Source organism: Taeniopygia guttata, chromosome 36 (assembly GCF_048771995.1).
Source record: "Taeniopygia guttata chromosome 36, bTaeGut7.mat, whole genome shotgun sequence".
In the NCBI taxonomy this organism is placed as follows: Eukaryota; Metazoa; Chordata; class Aves; order Passeriformes; family Estrildidae; genus Taeniopygia; species Taeniopygia guttata.
This window is the reverse complement of record NC_133061.1, coordinates 3679700-3700582: the sequence shown is the minus strand read 5'-3', so window position 1 is coordinate 3700582 and position 20883 is coordinate 3679700. Positions and strand designations below refer to the sequence as shown.

Genomic DNA, 20883 nt, shown 5'->3' with positions numbered 1-20883 from the left:
GCGCCCCCCCCGCTTGTATTTCCACGGAGGGAAATTCTAATAATTCGTGCTGTGTTATTACCTCTGGTGGAGAGTAGACCAGTGATAGGATTAAGATCATGGGTACTAACCTGTCGCTTGAACAAAAGAGTATACTAACACATCTTAGCAATAATTTAAACGATGTTTCATTCTCTAACAAGCTTCTCCTGCGTTTTGTGTGCTGGCTAAAGGCAGAAATACCAAATTTTACTGTGCGAGACCTGAAATCGCTTTCTTTTTGGAATCAAATTGGACAGATATTAACTTTAAGAGTCGAAAATGGTGAACATAAAGTTTCTTGATTTATTCTGATATTTTTACAAGCATGCAAAAAGATTTTAGAAGCAGATAAAAGCATACAAATGCAGACCCACAGTTCTAATACTCCCTTTTCCCCAACCTGCCCACCTCCTCAATACCCCAGCCCTGAAAACCCCTCAGCCACCCCTTATCCCCCTATAACACCTTGTTTTTCAAGAAATGTAGCCCGGAGTTTGTCTTAAAGAGCAGCGCAGTGTCTCTGGAGCACACGCAGCCGGATAATGGCGGCGGCCATGTGCTCAGACCGGCGGCTCCCCCACCCCCCACTCCCCCTCCCACTCGCATTCCTTTGCATCCCCCGCCCTCCGCCCCCACCCCCTCCTCCCTCCCCTCCTCCAATGCCTCCTTATCTCCCTCGGCACCACCCACCCTCCTTATCAGTGCCAGCCCCCGTGTTGCCCCGGGAACACGGGCGGGGCCGGCCCCTGCACTCCTCTGAGCCCCAGCGTGGAGGACAGCAGGGCGGGGGCAGGGGACGGCAGCCCAGCGGCTCAGAGCCGGGGCGGGGACCGAGTTTGCACTGCGGGGCAGACAGCCTGGGACAGGTGCGAGCTGCTTCTCACCGGGGCGGGGGGGGCGCGGGGAGGACACAACCCTGTCTCTACTGAGGACTCTATACCATCTGTAGCTCCAGTGGTTTATTTAGGGAGAAGAAATGGTAACAGAACATACCAACCTCTCCCATACAGAGACAAAACAGAAATCTGTAAAGTTCAGAGAGAATTTGGGAGGTCTAATGAGATTTTTAAAGGTATGATTAGAGCAACCTTCAATTCAAATGAAATGGTACCGAAAGATATAACTGATTTGTTTAAATGTCTATTAACATCCTCTGAATATGAGATATGGGAGAATAAGTGGAAATTGGCTTTGGAAACAGTTTTGCAAGAAATACAGCGTACACCCAGTGATGCCACTGACAGTGATGGTCAGCCCATTACAATACATCATTTATGTAGTACAGGGGACATACAATGTCCAGAAAAACAAACCAGACTGTTATCTAGATCGGTCTTGGAAAAAATCTGTATTGCTGCAGAAGAGACGCTGTATCAATTACCAGGCACTGAGGTTGAATGCAGCTATATTAACATCAAACAGTTTCCTTCTGAGAGTTTTTTACAGTTTGTGGATCGTTTGAGAAGCCAAGTTGAAAAACAGGTGCAAGACATCAAGGTACAAACAGAGTTGATTAAAGAAATGGCTCAGAGGAATGCCAATGAGACCTGTCGTAGGATTCTTCTCAGCCTTCCTCTTGATCCAGCACCTAGGCTTGCCCAAATGATCGAAGCATGCGCCAAGAGAGCAGAACTGCTTGATAATCCTGTCAGTCATAGAGCACCAGCAGAATTACAACCTGTTGCCACTGCTGCATCAAGCCCAAGGAAGCCACCCAGATCATCACAACAGCTGCAGCACATCATCTGCTTGCATTGCAAGAAACCAGGACACTTTGCCAGAAACTGTCCTCAAAACCAGAACCAGAGACAGATCAACAAACAAAAAACCTAAATGCACAGCGCGTGCCCACCACTACGCGCAAAGATATAAATGTAGCGGGAAAAAAATGTGACAATGCCTCTCTCTTAACAAATAAGGGGGAGGGTGGGAACTATGGTGGGGGGAGAGAGAAAAATAAAAATGTGAAATGTATTACTAACAAGGTTTGGCAGCCACTAGGCCGGCCACATCTAGTGACTGCCAAAGGATTTCATTTCAGAAACACTGATTGGAAAGTCATTGTAGTGGACCTATCAAAGAGCCCACAAGACCTGCAGGCGTATGATATGGAACTGGACAGTGAGTATTTTGTTATTGGGGACACAGCATACACACCTCCTGAGATTGAAATAGTTCCCATGACTACTAAGGGAAAAATATCCAGCCTTATGCACGTTGCTTGCACCCTCCATTCTATCTAGAAAAGGGGCAAATTCTGGCACAAGCCATTCCCATCCCAGTAGAAATCACAGTAGAAGGAAAATCTCCAGAAGTCTACTGGGCAGAAGTAGTAGGAGAAGATAAACCCTCCATGGCATGCAACCTAGCACATGGGTCAGAGCACCTTCAGGTGGAAGGTGTTCTGGACACAGGTGCAGACATCACGGTGATACCCAAAACTATGTGGCCATCACACTGGGAATTGCAACCTGTGGCAGGCAAACTTCAGGGTATAGGAGGAACTACATTGGCAAAAATTTCTAAAAATGTAGTGCAAATTGAGGGACCTGACGGGAAATTGGCAAGTGTTCGCCCATTCGTGGCAGACTATAAGGCTCCTCTGTGGGGGAGAGACACCATGTCCCAGTGGGGAGTCCAGTTAATCATTCCTAAGACACCCCAGGATTTTCGGAAGTAGCCACTGTGAAGTGCCATGCCCACAAGTTAAAGTGGTTGGATAACACCCCAAAGTGGGTAGCACAGTGGCCTTTGAGTAGAGAAAAACTTGAGGCGCTTGAAAAACTTGTGGAGGAGCAGGCAGCTCAAGGACACCTGCAAGAGACAGACAGCCCTTGGAATTTCCCAGTCTTTGTAATAAAGAAGCCTGGGAAGGACAAATGGAGATTGCTCCACGATCTCAGAGAGATAAACAAAATTGTGGAGGACATGGGACTTCTCCAACCAGGGATGCCTAGTCCAGCTATGCTTCCCCGGGACTGGAAATTGGCTGTGTTAGATATAAAGGACTGCTTCTTCCAAATTCCATTGCACCCTGAAGATGCCCTGAGGTTTGCATTCTCAGTTCCCACGGTCAATAGAGAAGCACCGATGAAACGCTACCACTGGAAAGTTTTGCCCCAAGGTTTAAAATCCAGCCCTTTCATATGCCAACAGTATGTAGCAGCACTGCTGTCTCCAGTACGTGCAGAGAGAAAGGATGCCATCATCCTACACTATATGGATGACGTGCTTGTGTGTGCTCCCAATGACTCTATACTCCAATACACTTGACCTAGTGATTAAAGTTTTAACCTCTGTTGGATTCCAACTGCAGGAAAACAAGGTTCAAAGAATGCCACCTTGGAGATACCTGGGCCTGGAAATTTCTGCAAGTACTATTGTCCCACAGAAATTAGAGATTAATTGCAACCCCAGAACATTAGCAGACCTCCATTCGCTGTGTGGGTCTTTAAATTGGGTAAGGCCCTGGCTAGGCCTCACAAATGAAGATCTGGAACCTCTTTTCAATTTATTGAAGGGGGAGAGGGAGCTGGCCTCCCCCAGGGAACTGACTCCAGAGGCAAGGACAGCAATCGAAAAGGTACAGAAGGCCTTGTCAGAAAGGCAGGCACATCGGTGTGACCCAAATCTGCCTTTCCAGTTCATTGTTCTAGGAAAGCTGCCACACCTGCACGGGTTGATTTTCCAATGGATCAAGGGGCAGAAGGACCCACTCTTAATCATAGAATGGGTTTTCCTATCGCTCCAAAGATCCAAAACCATCACTAGGCCACAAGAGCTGATAGCAAAGCTGATTCAGAAGGCCAGGGTGAGGTTGTGTGATTTAGCAGGGTGTGACTTTGCATGTATTCACCTTCCAGTCAGGCTTTCTGAGGAGGGAAGGAACTCTCCTGAGAGACTGACAAAAGGGATGTTTGAGCATTTGCTCCAGAGCAGTGCCAGTCTCCAGCTATCTCTGGACAGCTATAGGGGACAAATATCAGTCCATGCCCCGTCTCACAAGTTGTTCAATGAGGAATTCCACCTGATTCCTCAAGAGAAAAGGAGCTGGAGGGCACTCAGAGCTCTCACAGTGTTCACTGATGCCTCTGGGGCTTCCCACAAGTCGGTGATGACTTGGAGAAATCCACAGACTCAGCATTGGGAAGCTGATGTTGAGCTTGTGGAGGGATCCCCCCAGGTGGCTGAACTGGCTGCAGTGGTGAGAGCTTTTGAGAAGTTTTCCGAGCTGTTCAACTTGGTGACAGACTCTGCCTATGTGGCAGGTATAGTGTCCAGGGCGGAGCAGGCTGTGCTCAGAGAAATAGAAAATGAACATCTCTTCAGGTTACTCTCAAGGCTAATTTATTTAATCTCGCACCGAGAACATCCATTCTTTGTGATGCATGTGAGGTCACACACCGATTTGCCAGGTGAGATTGCAGAGGGGAACCGAAAAGCAGACTCCTTCGCTGCACCAGTTGAAAAGGCAAGTCTCCCTGATATTTTCCAGCAGGCAAAGCTGAGTCACGAACATTACCACCAGAATGTACCAGGTTTGATTCGACAGTTCCAGCTAACACGGAGTCAGGCCCGAGCCATTGTGACCAACTGTCCTAATTGTCAGCTCCAGGCGGTGCCATCCTTAGGCATGGGGGTAAACCCCAGAGGCCTTAGCAGCTGTGAAGTATGGCAGACAGACATCACACACATTCAGAGTTTTGGTCGCCTTGAATGCGTTCATGTGAGCGTGGACACATTCTCAGGTGCAGTGTATGCCTCTGCCCATATAGGACAAAAGGCTGCACATGTCAAACAACATCTAGTACAAGCATTTTCAGTATTGGGGGTGCCAAAAACGATCAAGACAGATAATGGCCCAGCGTATGTATCCAAGGAGTTTCTGGAATTTCTCCAGCAGTGGGGAGTGGAACATAAGACTGGCATTGCCCACTCCCCCACAGGTCAAGCTGTAGTCGAGCGTGCACACCAGACGCTCAAGCAGGTATTGAAAAAACAAAACAGCTCAGCTCCGTGGATGTCTCCACGAGAAAAGCTCTGTAAAGCTATGTTTACTATCAATTTTCTGAATTGTTCATTCGAAAATATGAGTCCACCGGTTGTGCGTCACTTTAACAGTGGCAAACAGTTTAAATTGTCACAGCATCCCCCGGTCTTGATTAGGGATCCGGAAACTTGGGAAACCAAGGGTCCCTATGGACTTGTGACCTGGGGTCGTGGCTATGCGTGTGTAGCTACTCCCTCAGGCCCTCGGTGGATTCCCCAGAAGTGGGTGAAACCTTTTGTCCCCAAGAATCCAGGTCGAACAGAAGGGGACAAGAAGCAGGTAGCTGATGCTTCAAAGAGAAGACGCCGCCGGATGGGAGAAGAAGAAAGTTCCTAGGCAGGAATTCCTTCCGGCAGAAACAGAAGCTTTAACATGTTCTTAAAATGTTTGTTCTTCCCTCTTAGAGAAAACCTACCTTCCACTCAACCCTGTGATGAACCCCATGCGAGTTGTCATCCTGCAAATGCTGAAGAGAATGTTCAAGGGATGGGGATTCACGGGGTGATGGACATCTGTAGTTAGATCAATTTTGTTAGTCTTTGTTATTCTGTTCTTTGTAACCCTAGCGTTCGGGATTCTGCGTCACTTGATTTTCAAAGCTATCAAGGGCCTCATACCTTCTACCTCAGAGGTCAACCACATAGAGTTGGCTGACCTGAGGAGGCCTGACTACGCCACCAACATGGGGTGGTGGGAAACCCATACTCGGGGTTGAATTGAGCCCAGTGAATTCCTGTAACCTTGTTTAACAAATAAGGGGGAGGTGTTACGGTGAGCTCCTGGACACCCTTTTGTCCCCCCTTTCCTAGGGCCTCTGTGGCTCCTCTGATCATGATAACCCCTGGATCCTCCTTCCTGCCCCAATGGGGTTGGCGGGGAGCCAGGAGTGCCCACCCTGTCCAAAACCTATATAGACCCCTGAAACTTCCTGCTCTTCCTCTTTTGCCCCGCTCTCCATGGACACCACAGAATAAAGAGAGCTGTTCCAACACCCTGGGTAAGGAGCCTCTTCTGAATACTTTTCCCTCTCATGCTATTTCCTCCCCTCACAGTCCCATATCTCTGAGCTAGTCGGATTCATTCGGGGGGCTGCGTGGAGGGGGGAAAACCATAGAAATAACAGAGCCTGTGTTGGGGATGGACCTCAGTGGGACCCATTATTGCATTGAGACCTTTCGGTTGTTTGCTCTTGATTTTAACTCCTGGACAGGTTTGTGCAATCTCCTCTCAGGCCCTGAGGTTCCAGGGCTCAGTTCCAAATGCACCACAGGGCTCAATAGGATCAAGCAAGTCCTGACAAACCATGGCTCTGCCTTGATTTCCCTCTTGTCTGGGGCAGTTCATCAGGAAGTTTCTGTCATGGTTTTTGTTCGCTAATTTGAGCTTTCTCGGCCAGTGCATTAATTAGTGTGGTGGGTTCAGTGTTGGCTAATTACCAGTGCACTCACTATAAAATACTTACTAATTTCCTGCTGCGAGATAGGATTAGGAGAAAGGCAAAGTGGGATCAAATCTTTAAAAGGGTATAAAGAAAAGCTGGTAACAGTAAGTAAAAAAAAGAGTAATAAGGATCAGAAGAAAACTTTCAGAACACTTCCCCTCTCCATTCAACCTTTTCTTACTTACTTTTTATGCAAAGGGACAAACCAAAACAATTTCAGTCACTTTACCACCTCTAGAAAAATCCTTCTTTAGTTCACTCAGGGAGAGGAGTCTCTCTTTCTTGCTATGGAGACTTCTCCACAAGAAAACAGTTCTCTTGTAGCTCTCAATTTCCACGAATAGCAGCCACTCGGAAAAAGTGAAATCGTGAAGTCTCTCCCATTTTTTCACAGTTTTTCCCACAGCTGTGTTTATGGGCCGTGCCAACTTATGGGGTATTAGTTTCAGGATGAGCTGTTTAAGAGCAAAGGTTCTCTTCATCTATTTCTGAAATCATCTTCATCTCTGGGAACAGAGGTCTTCTTCTCTCCCTGAGGGCACAGGGTCTCATCACTCTGCTCTCTTTCTCTGTGCAAACTTCTCATGGGATCACAGCTACTGCAACATTTGCTTACTTTGGCGTGGAGGCTTTGCTGAAACAAGTCATCTCTCCATACTTTTCAATGCCTTATAGGGAAAAAGAGAGTCTGATGTATCAATTACATCCTTCTCCATATTTTTATCAGAGTATTTAATCCCCAACATCAAGGCATCTCCTCATCCCTCCCATCTGGGACTCAACTTCCTCTTCACTGACCTCGGTGTCTTCATGTTGCTCCTCTGTGTGCCTGCCCTGTGTCCTTTTCTCTCACTGGAGGGAGGATGGCAGCACTGGCAGAGTCAATATCTGCTGGGGGTTGCAGATGGTTCCGTGAGCCCAGCGGGACTCGGTGGCCAATTCTAATTTTGGCCATGGTTCCTGAACATGAGGACCAGTTCTTTTCATAGGAATGGAGGATTATAGCCCCAGTGTTTCAGGGGGAGACAAGAGCTGACCACCAGAGGACAAGGCCAGCCAAAGCTGCCCGATTTTTTTCAGGGAAATACCCTTGAATATAGCAAATGTTTTAGGCAGAGTGTCAGTTTTGGCAATGGGCATCTGAAATGAAGGACGGTTCTTTTCCATACAAAGCAGAGCACTGAACCCCAGTGCTCCAGGAGCTGATGAGAGGCAGCCCATGAAATCCCAAGATCAGCAAGACCTGTCAGGTGGACCCTGGGAGGCCAAGCCACCCAGACCTGTTCCGTGTTCCCTTGCTTCCATGGGGCCCATCAGTGTCCCAATGGTCCCTTGCTTCCAGGAGGCCCTGAGGTGTCACAATGCCCCCTCGGTGACACCAGGCCCTGAAGGGTCGGAATGGTCTCCATGGTTCCATCAGGCCCCACAGAGTCATAATGGTCTCTGGGTCCATGAAGCCCCGCGGTGTCACCACGACCCCTTAGTTCCGTGGGCTCCAGTGGTGCCACAATGATCCCCTTGGTTCCATGAGGTGCCCACAGTGTCACAGTGATCTCCATGGGAAGGAAAGAACCAAGTCCCAGTGTGGCAGGGGCAGCCACCAGAGGCCAAGGGCAGCCAGACTTGATGGTACTGGCAGATTTTGCCTGGGAGCAATCCTTCAATGTACTGAGTTTTAGAGTTGGAATCCCAATTTCAGACAAGGACATCCGGAGGAGCAGGACGGTTCTTTTCCAAAGGAAGGAAAGGACGGAACACCAGTGTTTGAGGGGCAGATAAATGGCGGCCACCAGAGGCCTAAGCCAGCCAGACGTCTCTGTCCTGGCATCATTTTCTGGGAGCTATCCTTGTATATAGGGAATTTGGGAGGCAGATCCCAAATTTTGGCCATGGGTGCCTGGTTGAGATGGATGCTTTTTAAGCAAGAAAAGCACATGGACCCAGTGTCTGAAAGGGAGATGAGAGGTGGCCCATGGGTGGCCAAGGCAGCCAGACCTGTTTCTATTGGCAAGTTTCATCAGGGAACAATATTTGCATATAAGGAAATTTGGGGAAGGAATTCCGGTTTTGGCCATAGGCCCCTGGAGGACAGTTCTCTCCCATAGGATGACGAAGCAAAGAGTCAATTGTGACCCTGGGGTCCCACGTAACCAAGGGGCCATGGTGACACAGCAGGGCCACGTGGATCCAGTGGTCCATGGTGACACTGCCCATCCAAGGAGACCGTTTGGACACTGCGGAAGTTCATGGAGTGAGATGGCCATAGTGACACTGAAGAACTTCATGACACCAAATATCCATGGGGACACAGCAGGGCATCATGGAACCCAGGAACCGCTGTTGGCAGTGCGGAAACTCCTGGAACCAGGGGCCGTTGTGGCACTGCAGCACCAACACAGCTGCTGCACCTTGTCCCCTGCCCTGCACAGCTCCTTGGGAGGCACGGCAGGAGCAGCACCCTGGGAGCCTCGGGAATGCCCCTCTGGGATCCATGGCACACACTCCCAGGGGCTGGAATTCCAGTTCCCAGCCAGGAAAAGATGTTCCTGCCCTTGAAGGCAAAGCTCTTATGTAAGAGCCAAAAGCCAAATGGAGCAGGATCCTACAGTGACATTTCACTGCCAGCCTTCATAACTTCCCCCATGGTTGTCGTAGCTCATGGATTGGGAATTAAATCAGGACAGGGTCTTTGGTGGGAGCTGCCCTGGGTCAAGGGAGACACAGAGAGAGAAACAGAGCAGGCAAAGGAAGGCAGGAGAGAAAGGAGGTGTTTTGGTTTGGAATGACAGGTGTCTGCTAAGGAAGGCAGGGGCCTCTCCTGAAATGGAAAAATGTAAACTCTCTTTCTGAATTGTTATAAATTTGAAATTAAGGGGGGCTCTCAGGTAAAAATATGGGAGCAGGAATAACAGCTTTTTATTAGGAAAGAAAATGAAAATATGAACAATTCAGTGAACAAAAACAACACTGAGAGAGCCAGAATACAACCTGACACACTGTTGGACAGGGTGCTGGCTGCAGTCCAATTGGAATGGCGGCTGCAGTCCTCCTGCAGTGTCAGGTGTGGTTCTGTTGGAGAAGTGATCCTCTAGAAAAGGGTGTCTTCTTCTGAAGAGGAAGAGGCAGCTGTTCCTCTGAGAAATCCAGCCCAGAAAAAGCTGTGTTGGTGGGCCAGAATCTCAAGACTAGATGCAGGTAGGAATGCTTGGCTCCTTCCTCTGGGCGGAGCATCTCACAATGGGATGTTATAGTTCTTATCAGTCATGCAGTGACATTCAATAGCCCATTATCAGTAGATGTCTCCCCTGAGGGAGGATTGATTGTGGAAGAGATAAGGAAAAACTGCCCACTTAGCACAGGACAACTGCCAAACAGATGGGAAATAGAACACATCTTGCTTTTCAGTCTGGGACAGGAGGACAGAAACAAAATCAGCTGAGAAGGCGGCACTCTGAAAAGCAAACCAGAACTGACAGAAAATGAATGGGACAGAAATCAATAATTCTAATAGTTTTATTTATTATCAAAATAAATCACACCCACAAAGCCCCATACAATCCTGGTCCCAAAACCTCAAATTTGGATTTTCTCTCAATCTCCTTCCAACCCCATCTAACCCTGCAGGCGGAGGAATTGAGTAACTTTGACATGGGACTGAGGTGGGAAACAGCCACTTTGAGGTGGGATTGAGCAATTTTGGGGTAAGATTGAGGTGTTTCCATTGGCATTGAGTAATTTTGAGGTGACAGAGCAATCCACCTTGGCATTTGGAGTGCAAAGATATGGAGAATACTCCCATATATCCCCCAAGAACACATAAATCCTCCAGAATATGTTCCCAAACCATAAATCCCACCTCAAATACCTCTTAAATGGTGGAACTTTTTGACATCCCTCGTCAATACTCTTTTTTGTCATTTTTCAGGTGTTTTTAAGTGATAAAGACAAATCAGAAGAAAATTAGGGTCAAACCAAAACCAGAGACCCCTTGAGCATCCCCTGGGCACTGGACAAAACAAACTCGCAGAAATCAAACTTAACCCTACAGAAAATGCCTTGAGGAGGATTTGCTCTTCCCACAAGTCACTTGTGATGGAAACACAAACAAATCCCAAACATTAATAAACCAACAACAGAAGCAATTCTGTGGGAATTCAAAATTTCATCAGTTCCAGCACAGCTCCAATTCAGATGCTGGCAGGTTCCAAAAAAAGAAATGTGGAAATTTGGCCCAATACAGATTATTAAAAGGAAGGGAAAGGTCTGTGTAGCTGTCACAAAGGTGACAGGGACCAAGAAAATAATGATTCTCATATTTGGAAAAGCCCCCAAGCCTGTGAATTCAGGAGTTATTTCGGAATTTAGCTACTTGAGCTGGGCTTCCTATAGGATTTAAGTAGCCTTGTGTTCCTCACTGTGTGGTGAATGATCCTTGTCAGTCTCGCTGGTATCATTTGTTCCCTTTCCTCCAGTGATTTTAACAAACTTTTCAGGGAAGGACACAAAAATATTTTCTTTACACTGGCCACCCACAACAGCCATTTTCCTTATAAGTTCTCCCAAAAGTTGCTCAGAGGAAGCTGCATCCAAGTTTCCAAGAGTTCCTCCAGAAAGAGCCACAAGCTCGTGAGAGGTGGGAACCAGGCTTTTGTCAAAGGCACTTGGGGTCAGATAGCAGTGCCCTGAACTCACAGTGCAAAATAATGTCTCAATCTGGCTAAAAAATTTGTTAGAGAGATGCCTCTGCCCCATTTAAGGTACTAACGAGACCAAATCCAAGGTGGATTTTATTGAACAGTAAATGTGAGGTAGAGAGAGACATGGAAAGAAAGATAAAATTGAGAGAAAGTAAGGGAGTGACAGGGATAGAGATCTCCCCTGGGACAGGGCAAGTGTGACATTGTCCCCTGTGTGCGTGGCCTTCCCAGGGTGGGGGTTTTACACCTGAGCCAGTTTGGGTAAGGGGGGTGGTGTTCACCCCCCACCCCGAGCAGGGATGGCCTCACTGTTTCAGGTTACAGTGTCAAATGTAACCAAAAGTGTTTTCAGTCACCATCTCCATAAACTGTTATCAACAGGTGGGGCAGTGTTCTTTATCTCTTCCATGGCTCAGCCCTGATAACGCCCTCCAGGGGCCATCTTCTGTTAATGGGCCATTGAGTGTCACTGCAGGGCTGATAAAATTACATCATCCCATTGTGGGATGCTCCGCCCAGGGGGAGGAACCAAGCATTCCTACCTGGATATAATCTCACCCTTGCAACACCACGACCACCTTGCCTACTGCATTCCCAGAGGACAAGGGCTCCATAACCACCACTGGACCTTCAGAGGAAGACCAGACCCTTCTACAGGATCACCACTTTGACAGAATCACGTTCATCACTCCAGCCGGACTGCAGCCACCATTTCATCAGACTGCTACCACCACCCTGAGCAACGGGGTGTCAGGTTATATCCTGACTCTGTGAGTTTAAGCCAGGATTTCTCTATCATTGCCTTGATATTAATTTTCTTTTTCAATTGTAATTCTGGCATAAATTCTCCCCCTGGTTTGCTTTGAAACCAGTACAAAACTCAATGTGCTCATCCCTTGTTTTCCTCCCAAAACAGAATTTCCCATACCCAAACCTTCACGAAATGGAGGAGGAGGCTGTGAGGAAGAGGAAGACATCCTGGGACACCGAGGCAGGTGAGGAGGAAGTCAATGCCCCTTTCCCCCTCTCTCCTGCTCCATCTCCCGGCCCAGCACAGCCCCCGGCTGCAGGACAGCCCCGCTGCCGACGCTCTGCTGATGGGGATGCACTGGGGGGATCTCCTTACCCTTCCTTGTGGCACGGAGGCAAATCCCATCCTCTCCTTGTCCTTCCTACCCCAGAGCAGGAGCTGATGATGGAGACCAGGAAGGACAAATCTCTGCAGCACAACCTCATGGAAGAGGCCGATTTAAGCAACTCCACAGCACAGGAATCGAACAGGGAGGAAAAGCCCCGGAGATCCCACACAAGGAGGGGCTGCAAACCCAGCCCAGGGTGCTCTGAGGAGGAAAGGCCCACTCTGGGTCAGGAAGGTGGGCAGAGCTTCCGCCAGAGCTCAGAGCTGGTGGTCCCTGAGAAGATTCACGATGGGGAGAAGCCCCACAAGTGCTTGGAGTGTGGGAAGAGCTTCAGGCAGAGCAACAATCTGAAACGACATCAGATGATCCACGCTGGGGAATGGCCCTACAAGTGTGGGGAGTGTGGGAAGGGCTTCAGCTGGAGCTCCCACCTCATCATCCACCAACGCATCCACACTGGGGAGAGGCCCTACGAGTGTCCCCAGTGTCAGAAGAGGTTTCACAGCAGCTCCAATCTCTTTGTACATCAGCGGATTCACACTGATGAGAGGCCCTTCCGCTGCCCTGACTGCGGGAAGGGCTTCAAGCAAAACTCTACCCTTGTCACCCACCGGCGCATCCACACTGGGGAGAGGCCCTACATGTGCCCCACATGTGGGAAGAGGTTTCAGAGCAGCTCAAAACTCCTCCGGCATGAGCGGGTCCACACCGAGGAGAGGCCCTTCCTCTGCTCTGACTGTGGGAAGGGCTTCAAGCAAAACTCCACCCTTGTCACCCACCGGCGCATCCACACTGGGGAGAGGCCCTACGAGTGTCCCCAGTGTGGGAAGAGCTTCACCCGGAGCTCTGACTTGACCCAACACCAACGGAGCCACCGATGACGGAAGCCCTGTGAGTGCCCCAACTGCAGGAGGAGCTTCATGCACCGCTCCAGCTTAACCCCCCATTGAAGAACCCACATTGGGAAGAGCCCTGGTGATCCCTGTTCCCTGTGATCCATGCTGGGAAGATACCTGTACCTTCTCCTGCCCCTGCCAATGACCTTATGTGGGACTGAAGAACATGAGGGTCTGGCCATGGCCCTGTCACTACATTCACTCCCACCTCAGGTCATTGCCAGGGGCAGGAAAGGGACTCTCTCTCTCTCTGAGAAGGGTGTCCTTTCCAGGCAGGAGGAGACATGTGGCCAGGAAGGTAGAATTGATGGTGATGTAATTTCCCCTGTAAATAGTTTTTCTTATCCCTTCTGTTGTCAATATTTTTTCTATTCCTGTTTGTTCCTTATCTCATTGCTGTTCCCAGTAAACTGTTCTTATCCCAGCCTGGGATCTTTCCATTTTTTTCCTTCAGTGGAAGGTGGGAGGGCAACGAGCACCAGCGGGGTTTTAGCAGGAGCAGGAAACTGGGAAATCCCATTCCTGAATCCCAGCCTGTGGAAACCGAGCATCCCAGCTGGTGCCAGCCCTGGTGGCCATGGCAGCAGCCTTGGGAGCGGGTCCCTGGCTGGGGCTGAGGGAACCTCTTCACTCTGGTGCCCAGGGACAGGAGTAGAGGGAGCAGCTGCAGCTGAGTTGGGGCAGGCTGAGGTTGGATCTCAGGGAAAGGTTTTTGCCCAGAGGCTGCTGGGGCACTGCCCAGGCTCCCCAGGGAAGGGTCACAGCTCCAGGGCTCTCTGAGCTCCAGCAGCGTTTGGACAGCGCTGCCAGGCCCAGGCTGGCAGTGTTGGGGTGTCCTGTGCAGGGCCAGCAGCTGGACTCGAGGATCCTGATGGGTCCCTCCCAGCTCAGCTACTTCTGTGGTTGTGGGATCCCATGACCCTGGGGATGGGATTGCCAATGGTTGCCACGGAAACGGGCTCTGGCTGATGGCCTGAGCTGGTGTCCATGGCAACCACCCCTGGCATGGGGTCTCCATGGAGCTGCCCAGGGACTGACCATAGCAACAGGGGCTGGGGAAGGTTGCCATGGGAACTGACAATAGAAACAGGGGGCTGGTGATGGTTGCCATGGAAACTGACCATAGCAACAGGGGGCTGGTGCTGGTTGCCATGGAAACTGACCATAGCAACAGGGGCTGGTGATGGTTGCCATGGAAACTGACTATAGCAATGGGTCCTGATGAGGTTTGCTGTGGTAATCCAGGGCATCTCTCTGGCTGCCCTGGAAGGTCTGGGACCCTGGCAGGGGTCAGGAACCCCCCTGTACAGAGCCCCCAGAGACAGTGCCTGTGATCTCTGTCCATGGAAAAGAGTTTTCAATCTTACAGGATGAATTACAAGCTCTGACTGTTTGATATGAGTAATAATTAGTGTGACACGGGTGCAAAAGTAGAATTTTAGGATTCTAGATAAGGGGTTCAAAGGAGGCAAGATAGAGGAAATCGTGTGTGTCCTGTCCTTTTTCGTCTTCTTCATGCCTTCCATGTTTCACTGCAATGTTGGCATTTTTCTGTTGGTTTAGACTGGGGACACATTGTTCAACACAGGTGATAGGTATTGGCACATTATTGTAAATATAGCACAGGTAGTTTCTGGTGTATAATGTTTGTAACTTCCCACTGAGGGGCAGAGCCCTGCACGCTGCCCCGCAAGAAAGGCCTACTGCAGGTCAGACAGAACATGTTATAGATAAGCAAGAATAAACAACCTTGAAAACCAGCACAGATTAATTATGGCGTCTTCTTTGGCAGCGGGGCTCAAAGACAGCAAATTTCTGCAATTTTGGGATCATTTAAATACCACAGATTCTGACATAAATGGCATCCCTGGGTGGGCTCGAACCGCCAACCTTTCGGTTAACAGCCGACAGTTTGCCTATTAAGGTTCAGATTTTTTGACAGGCCCTCAGAGGGGTTCCATGGGGACTTTCTAAGTGTCCCCAGGCTGCCAAAGAGCCGGGATGTCACAGGCACTCACAGGAGCTCCTGTCATAGGCAGACTGGGAGCTTTAGGCAAAGTTTATTAGAGAAGCTCCTGTCAGGTCAGGAGGCACAGAAAGGACCCCCAATAGCCCCTATAGATCCCCAAATACCCCCAAGGACCGCCAGCCTTTCTAAGCCTCTTTTTGTGAGAGGAGCCTTGGAGCAGCAGGTTCCAATCCCTACCCCTGACATTTCAAGAGCTCGTATGTAAACAATTATAAAGGTGGAATTAAAACTTTATACAATTCTCCCTTAGCATTAGGAATTGTAAACCAGTGTTGGGGTTGGGTTTTTCCTTTCTGTTTGTTCATTATCATTGGCTGATGTTTATCGGCTGATCCCTTATTTTGGGAGGAGCTGCTGCTCTTGGAGATGGGAGTTTCCACTGCTGCTGCCGGAGCCCGGGCCAGAGCTGTTTCTTCTGTCCTGGGATGAGCCTCTGCTCGTGAGAACAGCCACTAAACTGGGACCTTATTTACACCTGCCCCACTAAAAGAGAGACCTATCCCTGTCTGCTCTGGTGCCCAGGATCCTGAGCTGGGCTCTCCCTGCCCTGCTTGGAGCCCCTCACCCCCTGCCTGCCGAGACATCCTGCCAGCCCAGCTGACTGCTTTTTGCCAGTCCTGCTGGGGCACCGAGCTGACTGCTTTCTGAGAGTCCTGCTGGGGCACCGGAGCCGGCTGCCCCGGGGTTTGTGAAGCAAAGCCTCTCTCCAGCCCTTCCCCCTTCGGACAAAGCCGCCATGGCCCCGCGCTGCCGAGCCCGGCCGGAGCGCCCCCTGCAGCCGCGTGGGGGTCAGCGCACCTGCCCTGCCCCGGGAGCCACAGCGCCCCTGCTGGCTGTGCCCGGAACTGCACCGCAGGGAAAGCGCCACGGCCCAAAGGCCGGGACTGGGCTCTGCTCTGTTTGCTGTTCGTGCCGCAGCTGCTGCTGCTTGTTTGCTTTGTTATACACACTAGGAAAGAGCTGACATTCCTATTCCCATATCTTTGCCTGCCTGAGAGCCCCTTGATTTCATGATTCTAATAATTTGGAGGGAGGGGGTTTACATTCTCCATTCCACAGGAGGCTTTTTGCTGCCTTCCCTAGCAGACACCTGTCTTGTAAACCAAGACCAGTTTTGGCACCCGATGTGCAGCCTGAGGGCATTGAGAGAAACAGGCTGAAATAAGAATAACAATTCTTGAGTAGCATAATTTTTTTTTGTTGCACTGGATATAGAAACCTTGTTCGGTGTCACCATGTGGTCTAGCTTACCCTGGTTTGGGTGGCACATGGTTGTGGCTCCATTTTTCCCATCCTATAACTATGGCAAATCTGGCTGATAATCAATTTGTTTGATGGGTTAATATGGTGAGGGATTTATGGATTTTTAATTTCCACTGGATGGTGGGCACATGGATTTGAGGCTACCACATGCTAACTGTATGTGTTTGGAATTACTTTAATAATGGTACCTACTGTGAGGAAATGACACCAGGGGAAGTTTTCCCCCAACTCCTCAGCCAGCTCTTTGGGTCTACAGTGGTTGGTGTTCCTGCTATGCCTGTTAAGCCTATTCTGTTCAGCAGTCAGAGGTAAGGGAAGATTGACTAAGATAACTATCGTAGCAGGGCGTCCCCAGCCTGTAATAATTAGCACTGACTCCATGATTCCAGAAGGCGGATCAATCACTTTATTACATTATCCTATACTATACTGCTAAGAAACACTCATCGCTCTTGCAGACAGTCTGATACAGACAGACCAGACTGGTTAATTGAAATCCAAACACCATCACCATTGGCCAATTTAGAAATCACCCTTTGATAAACAAATCTCCATAACACATTCCACATGTGCACAACAACAGGTGCAGCAGGTGAAGATAAGAATTGTTTCTTGTTCTTTTCTCTGAGCTTTCTCACAGCTTCTCACAGCTTCTCAGGAAATTCCTGGGAGATCTCTCTCTCTGCTCAGAGGATATGTGATTACCACAGGTCAGTTGTGACAATGCAGGTCCAAGGACACCACGGTGACACTACGGAACCTCATGGAACCAAGGGGCCATTGTGACACTCTGCTGCCTCATGGAATCAAGGAGACCAATGTGAAACTCAGAGGCCCCAAGGAACCAAGGGTCCATGGTGACCTTGTGCAGCCGCAGTGTCACAGAGGAGCCGCTGTGACACAGCGAGGGCACACGGAGCCCAGGGGCCATTGTGACACATCAGGGCTCTGTGGAACCACGAAGCCATTGTGACATTGCAAGGCCTCATGGAAGCACGGGGCCATTGTGACACTGCAGAAGCAAGGGGAACATTGTGACACTCCAGGGCCTCATGGAACCAAGGAGATCCTTGTGACACTGTGGGGTCCCATGGAACTAAGGGAACATGGAACAGGTCTGGCCGGCTGGGCCTCCTGGGGACCACCTGACCACTTTGGCATGTTGAGGGCTGCTTCTCATCTGCCCCTGAAGCACTGGGGCTCTGGGCTTTCCTTCCTATGGGAGAGAACTGTTCTTCTCCTCCAGGGAACCAGGGCCAAATTGGGATTCCTCCTCCAAAACTCCGTACATCCAAGGAATGCTCCCAAGTGAAAGCTGCCAGGACAGACAGGTCTGGCTGCCCTTGGCCTCTTGAGAGATGCATCTCATCTGCTTTTGAAACACTGGGGCTTGGTGATTTCCTTCCAATGTAAATAGTTGTCCTTCTCAAGGTGACCGTGGTCAAAACTGAGATTCCTCCTCCCAAATTCCATGTATCCAAAAATTCCTCCATTACAAAACATGCCAGGAAGAACAGGTCTGGTTGGCTGAGCCTTCCAGGAGCCACCTCTTTCTTCTTCTGCCTTTGAAACACATGGTCTCTGTGCTTTCCTTCCTATGGAAAAGAACTCTCCTTCTTATCTACACAGAAATAGCCAAAATTGGGGTTCCACCTCCCAAATTCCCTATATCCAAGGGTTGTTTTCAGACAAAAGCTACCAGGGCAAAGAGGTCTGGTTGGCCTAGACCTCTGATGGCCGCCTTTCATCTGCCCCTCAAACACCGGTGTTCTGTGCTTTCCTTCCTTTGGAAAAAAAACCATCATTCAACTCCGGGTGTCCATGTCTCAAATTGGGATTCCACCTCTAAAATTCCCTGTATCCAACGGTTGCTCCCAGACAAAATCTGCCAGTACCATCAACTCTGGCTGCCCCCTGCCACACTGAAGCTCGGTTCTTCCCTTCCCATGGAGATCACTGTGACACTGTGGGCACCTCATGGAACCAAGGGGATCATTGTGGCACCACTGGAGCCCATGGAACCAAGGGGCCATGGTGACACCGCGGGGCTTCATGGACCCAGAGACCATTATGACTCTGTGGGGCCTGATGGAACCATGGAGACCATTGGGACCCTTCAGGGCCTGGTGTCACCAAGGGGGCATTGTGACACCTCAGGGCCTCCTGGAAGCAAGGGACCATTGGGACACTGTGGGGCCCCATGGAACCGAGGGAACATGGAACAGGTCTGGCTGGTTTGGCCTCCCAAGGGCTGCCTCTCATCAGCTCCTGGAGCACTGGGGCTATGTGCTTTCCTTGCTATGGGAAAGAACCATCCATCTTTTCAGATGCCCATTGTCAAAACTGGTATCCTCCCTAAAATATTTCCTATATGCAAGGGTATCTCCCAGAAAAATACTGCCAGCTCTAGCTGGCCTTTGCCTCTTGTGGTCACCTCTCATCTGCCCCTGAATCACTGGGGCTCTCTTCCTTCCTTCCTCTGGAAAAGAACATGCCTTCTGGTCCAGGGTCCATGGCGAAAATTAGTTTGGCCTCCCAAATTCTATATATCCAAGGATTGCTCCCAGACAAAAGTAGCCAGGACAGATAAGTCAGGCTGGTCCTGTCCTCTGGTGATTTTCTTAGACTATGAGCTGAATGTTTTCATTTGAAAATACCTTGGAGAGAGCCCAGAGATCTCCCAAGGTGGGATTTTGAGGCCTCAGGCACATGACCACTACATATGAAAAAAGGAGCTCTGTGCTTTGTGCTGTTGTGGTGGTTTTCAATCATGGAAGTGATGTCCTGACAGAAGCTTCTAGAAGTTTCTTCTTTGACAAAAAACCAATCAGTAATTAGCTTTGAGAGCTGACATTCTGTTAAACCACTAAGCAAACTGCCCACGCCCCTGCCGGGCAGGGCAGGGGAGGCCGCGGGGCCGAGGCCGGGCCGTGGCTGCGGGTGCTGACATCTGGCCGCTGCCGAGCCCTGCCCCGCCGCCAGCCCGGGCCCAGCCGGGATCCGCTGGGCCCCAGGAGCAGCCCCGGGCCGGGCCGGCTCGGCCGAGGCTCTGCCGCCCTTGGGCTTCGCCCGCAGCCAGCGGGCAGGGGAGGAGAAGCCAGCGGCCCCGGCCGTGCTGCTGCTGGGCTCTGGCCTGGCTGCTGAGATCCTGGCCCTGCCCCAGCGCGGCCCAGCCTGACACAGCCCCAGCGCAGCCGCTGCAGAAACCTCCATGGGAAAACAGCTCCAGCCGCAAGGACCGAGCCCGGCCGGGCTCACGGAACCATCTGCAGCCCCGGGCAGATATTGACTCTGCCAGTGCTGCCATCCTCCCTCCAGTGAGAGAAAAGGACACAGGGCAGGCACACAGAGGAGCAACATGAACCCACTGAGGTCAGTGAAGAGGAAGTTGAGTCCCAGATGGGAGGGATGAGGAGATGCCCCCTTGATCTTGGGGCTGACATCCTCTGGTAAAGCTATGGAGAAGGATGTCATTGATACATCAGACTCTCTTTTTCCCTATAACGCTTTGAAAAGAATGGGGAGATGACTTGTTCAGCAAAGGCCTCCATGCTAAAGCAAGCAAATATTGCAATAGCTGTGATCCCATGAGAAGTTTGAAAAGAAAGACTGATGAGGCCCTGAGCCCTCAGGGAGAGAACACATCTGTTCCCAGAGATGAAGATGATTTCAGAAATACGTGAAGTGAACCTTTGCTCTTAAACAGCTCATCTTGAAACTAATACCCAATAAGTTGACATGGCCCATAAAAACAGCTGTGGGAAAAGCTGTGAAAAAATGGGAGGGACTTGGCAATTCCAGATTTTTATGGGCAACTGCTATTTGTGGAAGTGAAAAACCATGATATAACTTCTTTATTATGGATAAGTCTCCAAACATTAACAAGAGGAACTTTTCTCCCTGTTAGCTGACAGAAAGTTTTACGTTTGGTCTCTTTACATTGTCAGTTTGTATGGAGAGGGGAAGTGTTCTGAAAGTTTTGTTCTGATTCTTATTACTCCTCCTTTTAGTTACCATTAATAAACTTTTCTTAACAAAACTTTTCTTTTAAAGTTCTGAGCCTACTTTGCCTTTCTCCTAATCATATCTCAGAGCATTAAATGAGTAAGCGTATTCTAGTGAGTACACTGGTAATTAAGCAACACTGAACCCACCACACTAATTAATGCATTGGCTGAGAAATCTCAAATTGATGAACCAAAACCACTACAGAAACTTCCTGATGAACTGCACGAGAGCAGAGGGAAATCAAGGCAGAGCCATGGTTTGTCAGGACTTGTTGATCCTAATGAGCCCCGTGGTGCATTTGGAGCTGAGCCCTGGAACCTCAGGGCCTGAGAGGAGATT

At 49.8% G+C, this 20883-nt stretch overlaps 2 protein-coding genes across 2 annotated transcripts in view; one reads left to right on the top strand and one right to left on the bottom strand.

The window, feature by feature from the left end:
- The window catches only part of LOC140681480 (uncharacterized), a 1248316-nt gene that overhangs the window by 171914 nt on the left and 1055519 nt on the right, over positions 1-20883 (top strand). Inside the window, 1 exon segment of the mRNA XM_072921322.1 lies at positions 12623-13049. Within this exon segment, the coding sequence (XP_072777423.1) occupies positions 12623-13049 (427 nt within the window).
- LOC140681481 (uncharacterized) overlaps positions 1-20883 on the bottom strand; it is a 101266-nt gene that overhangs the window by 36950 nt on the left and 43433 nt on the right. The gene's annotated exons all lie outside the window — the stretch shown is intronic.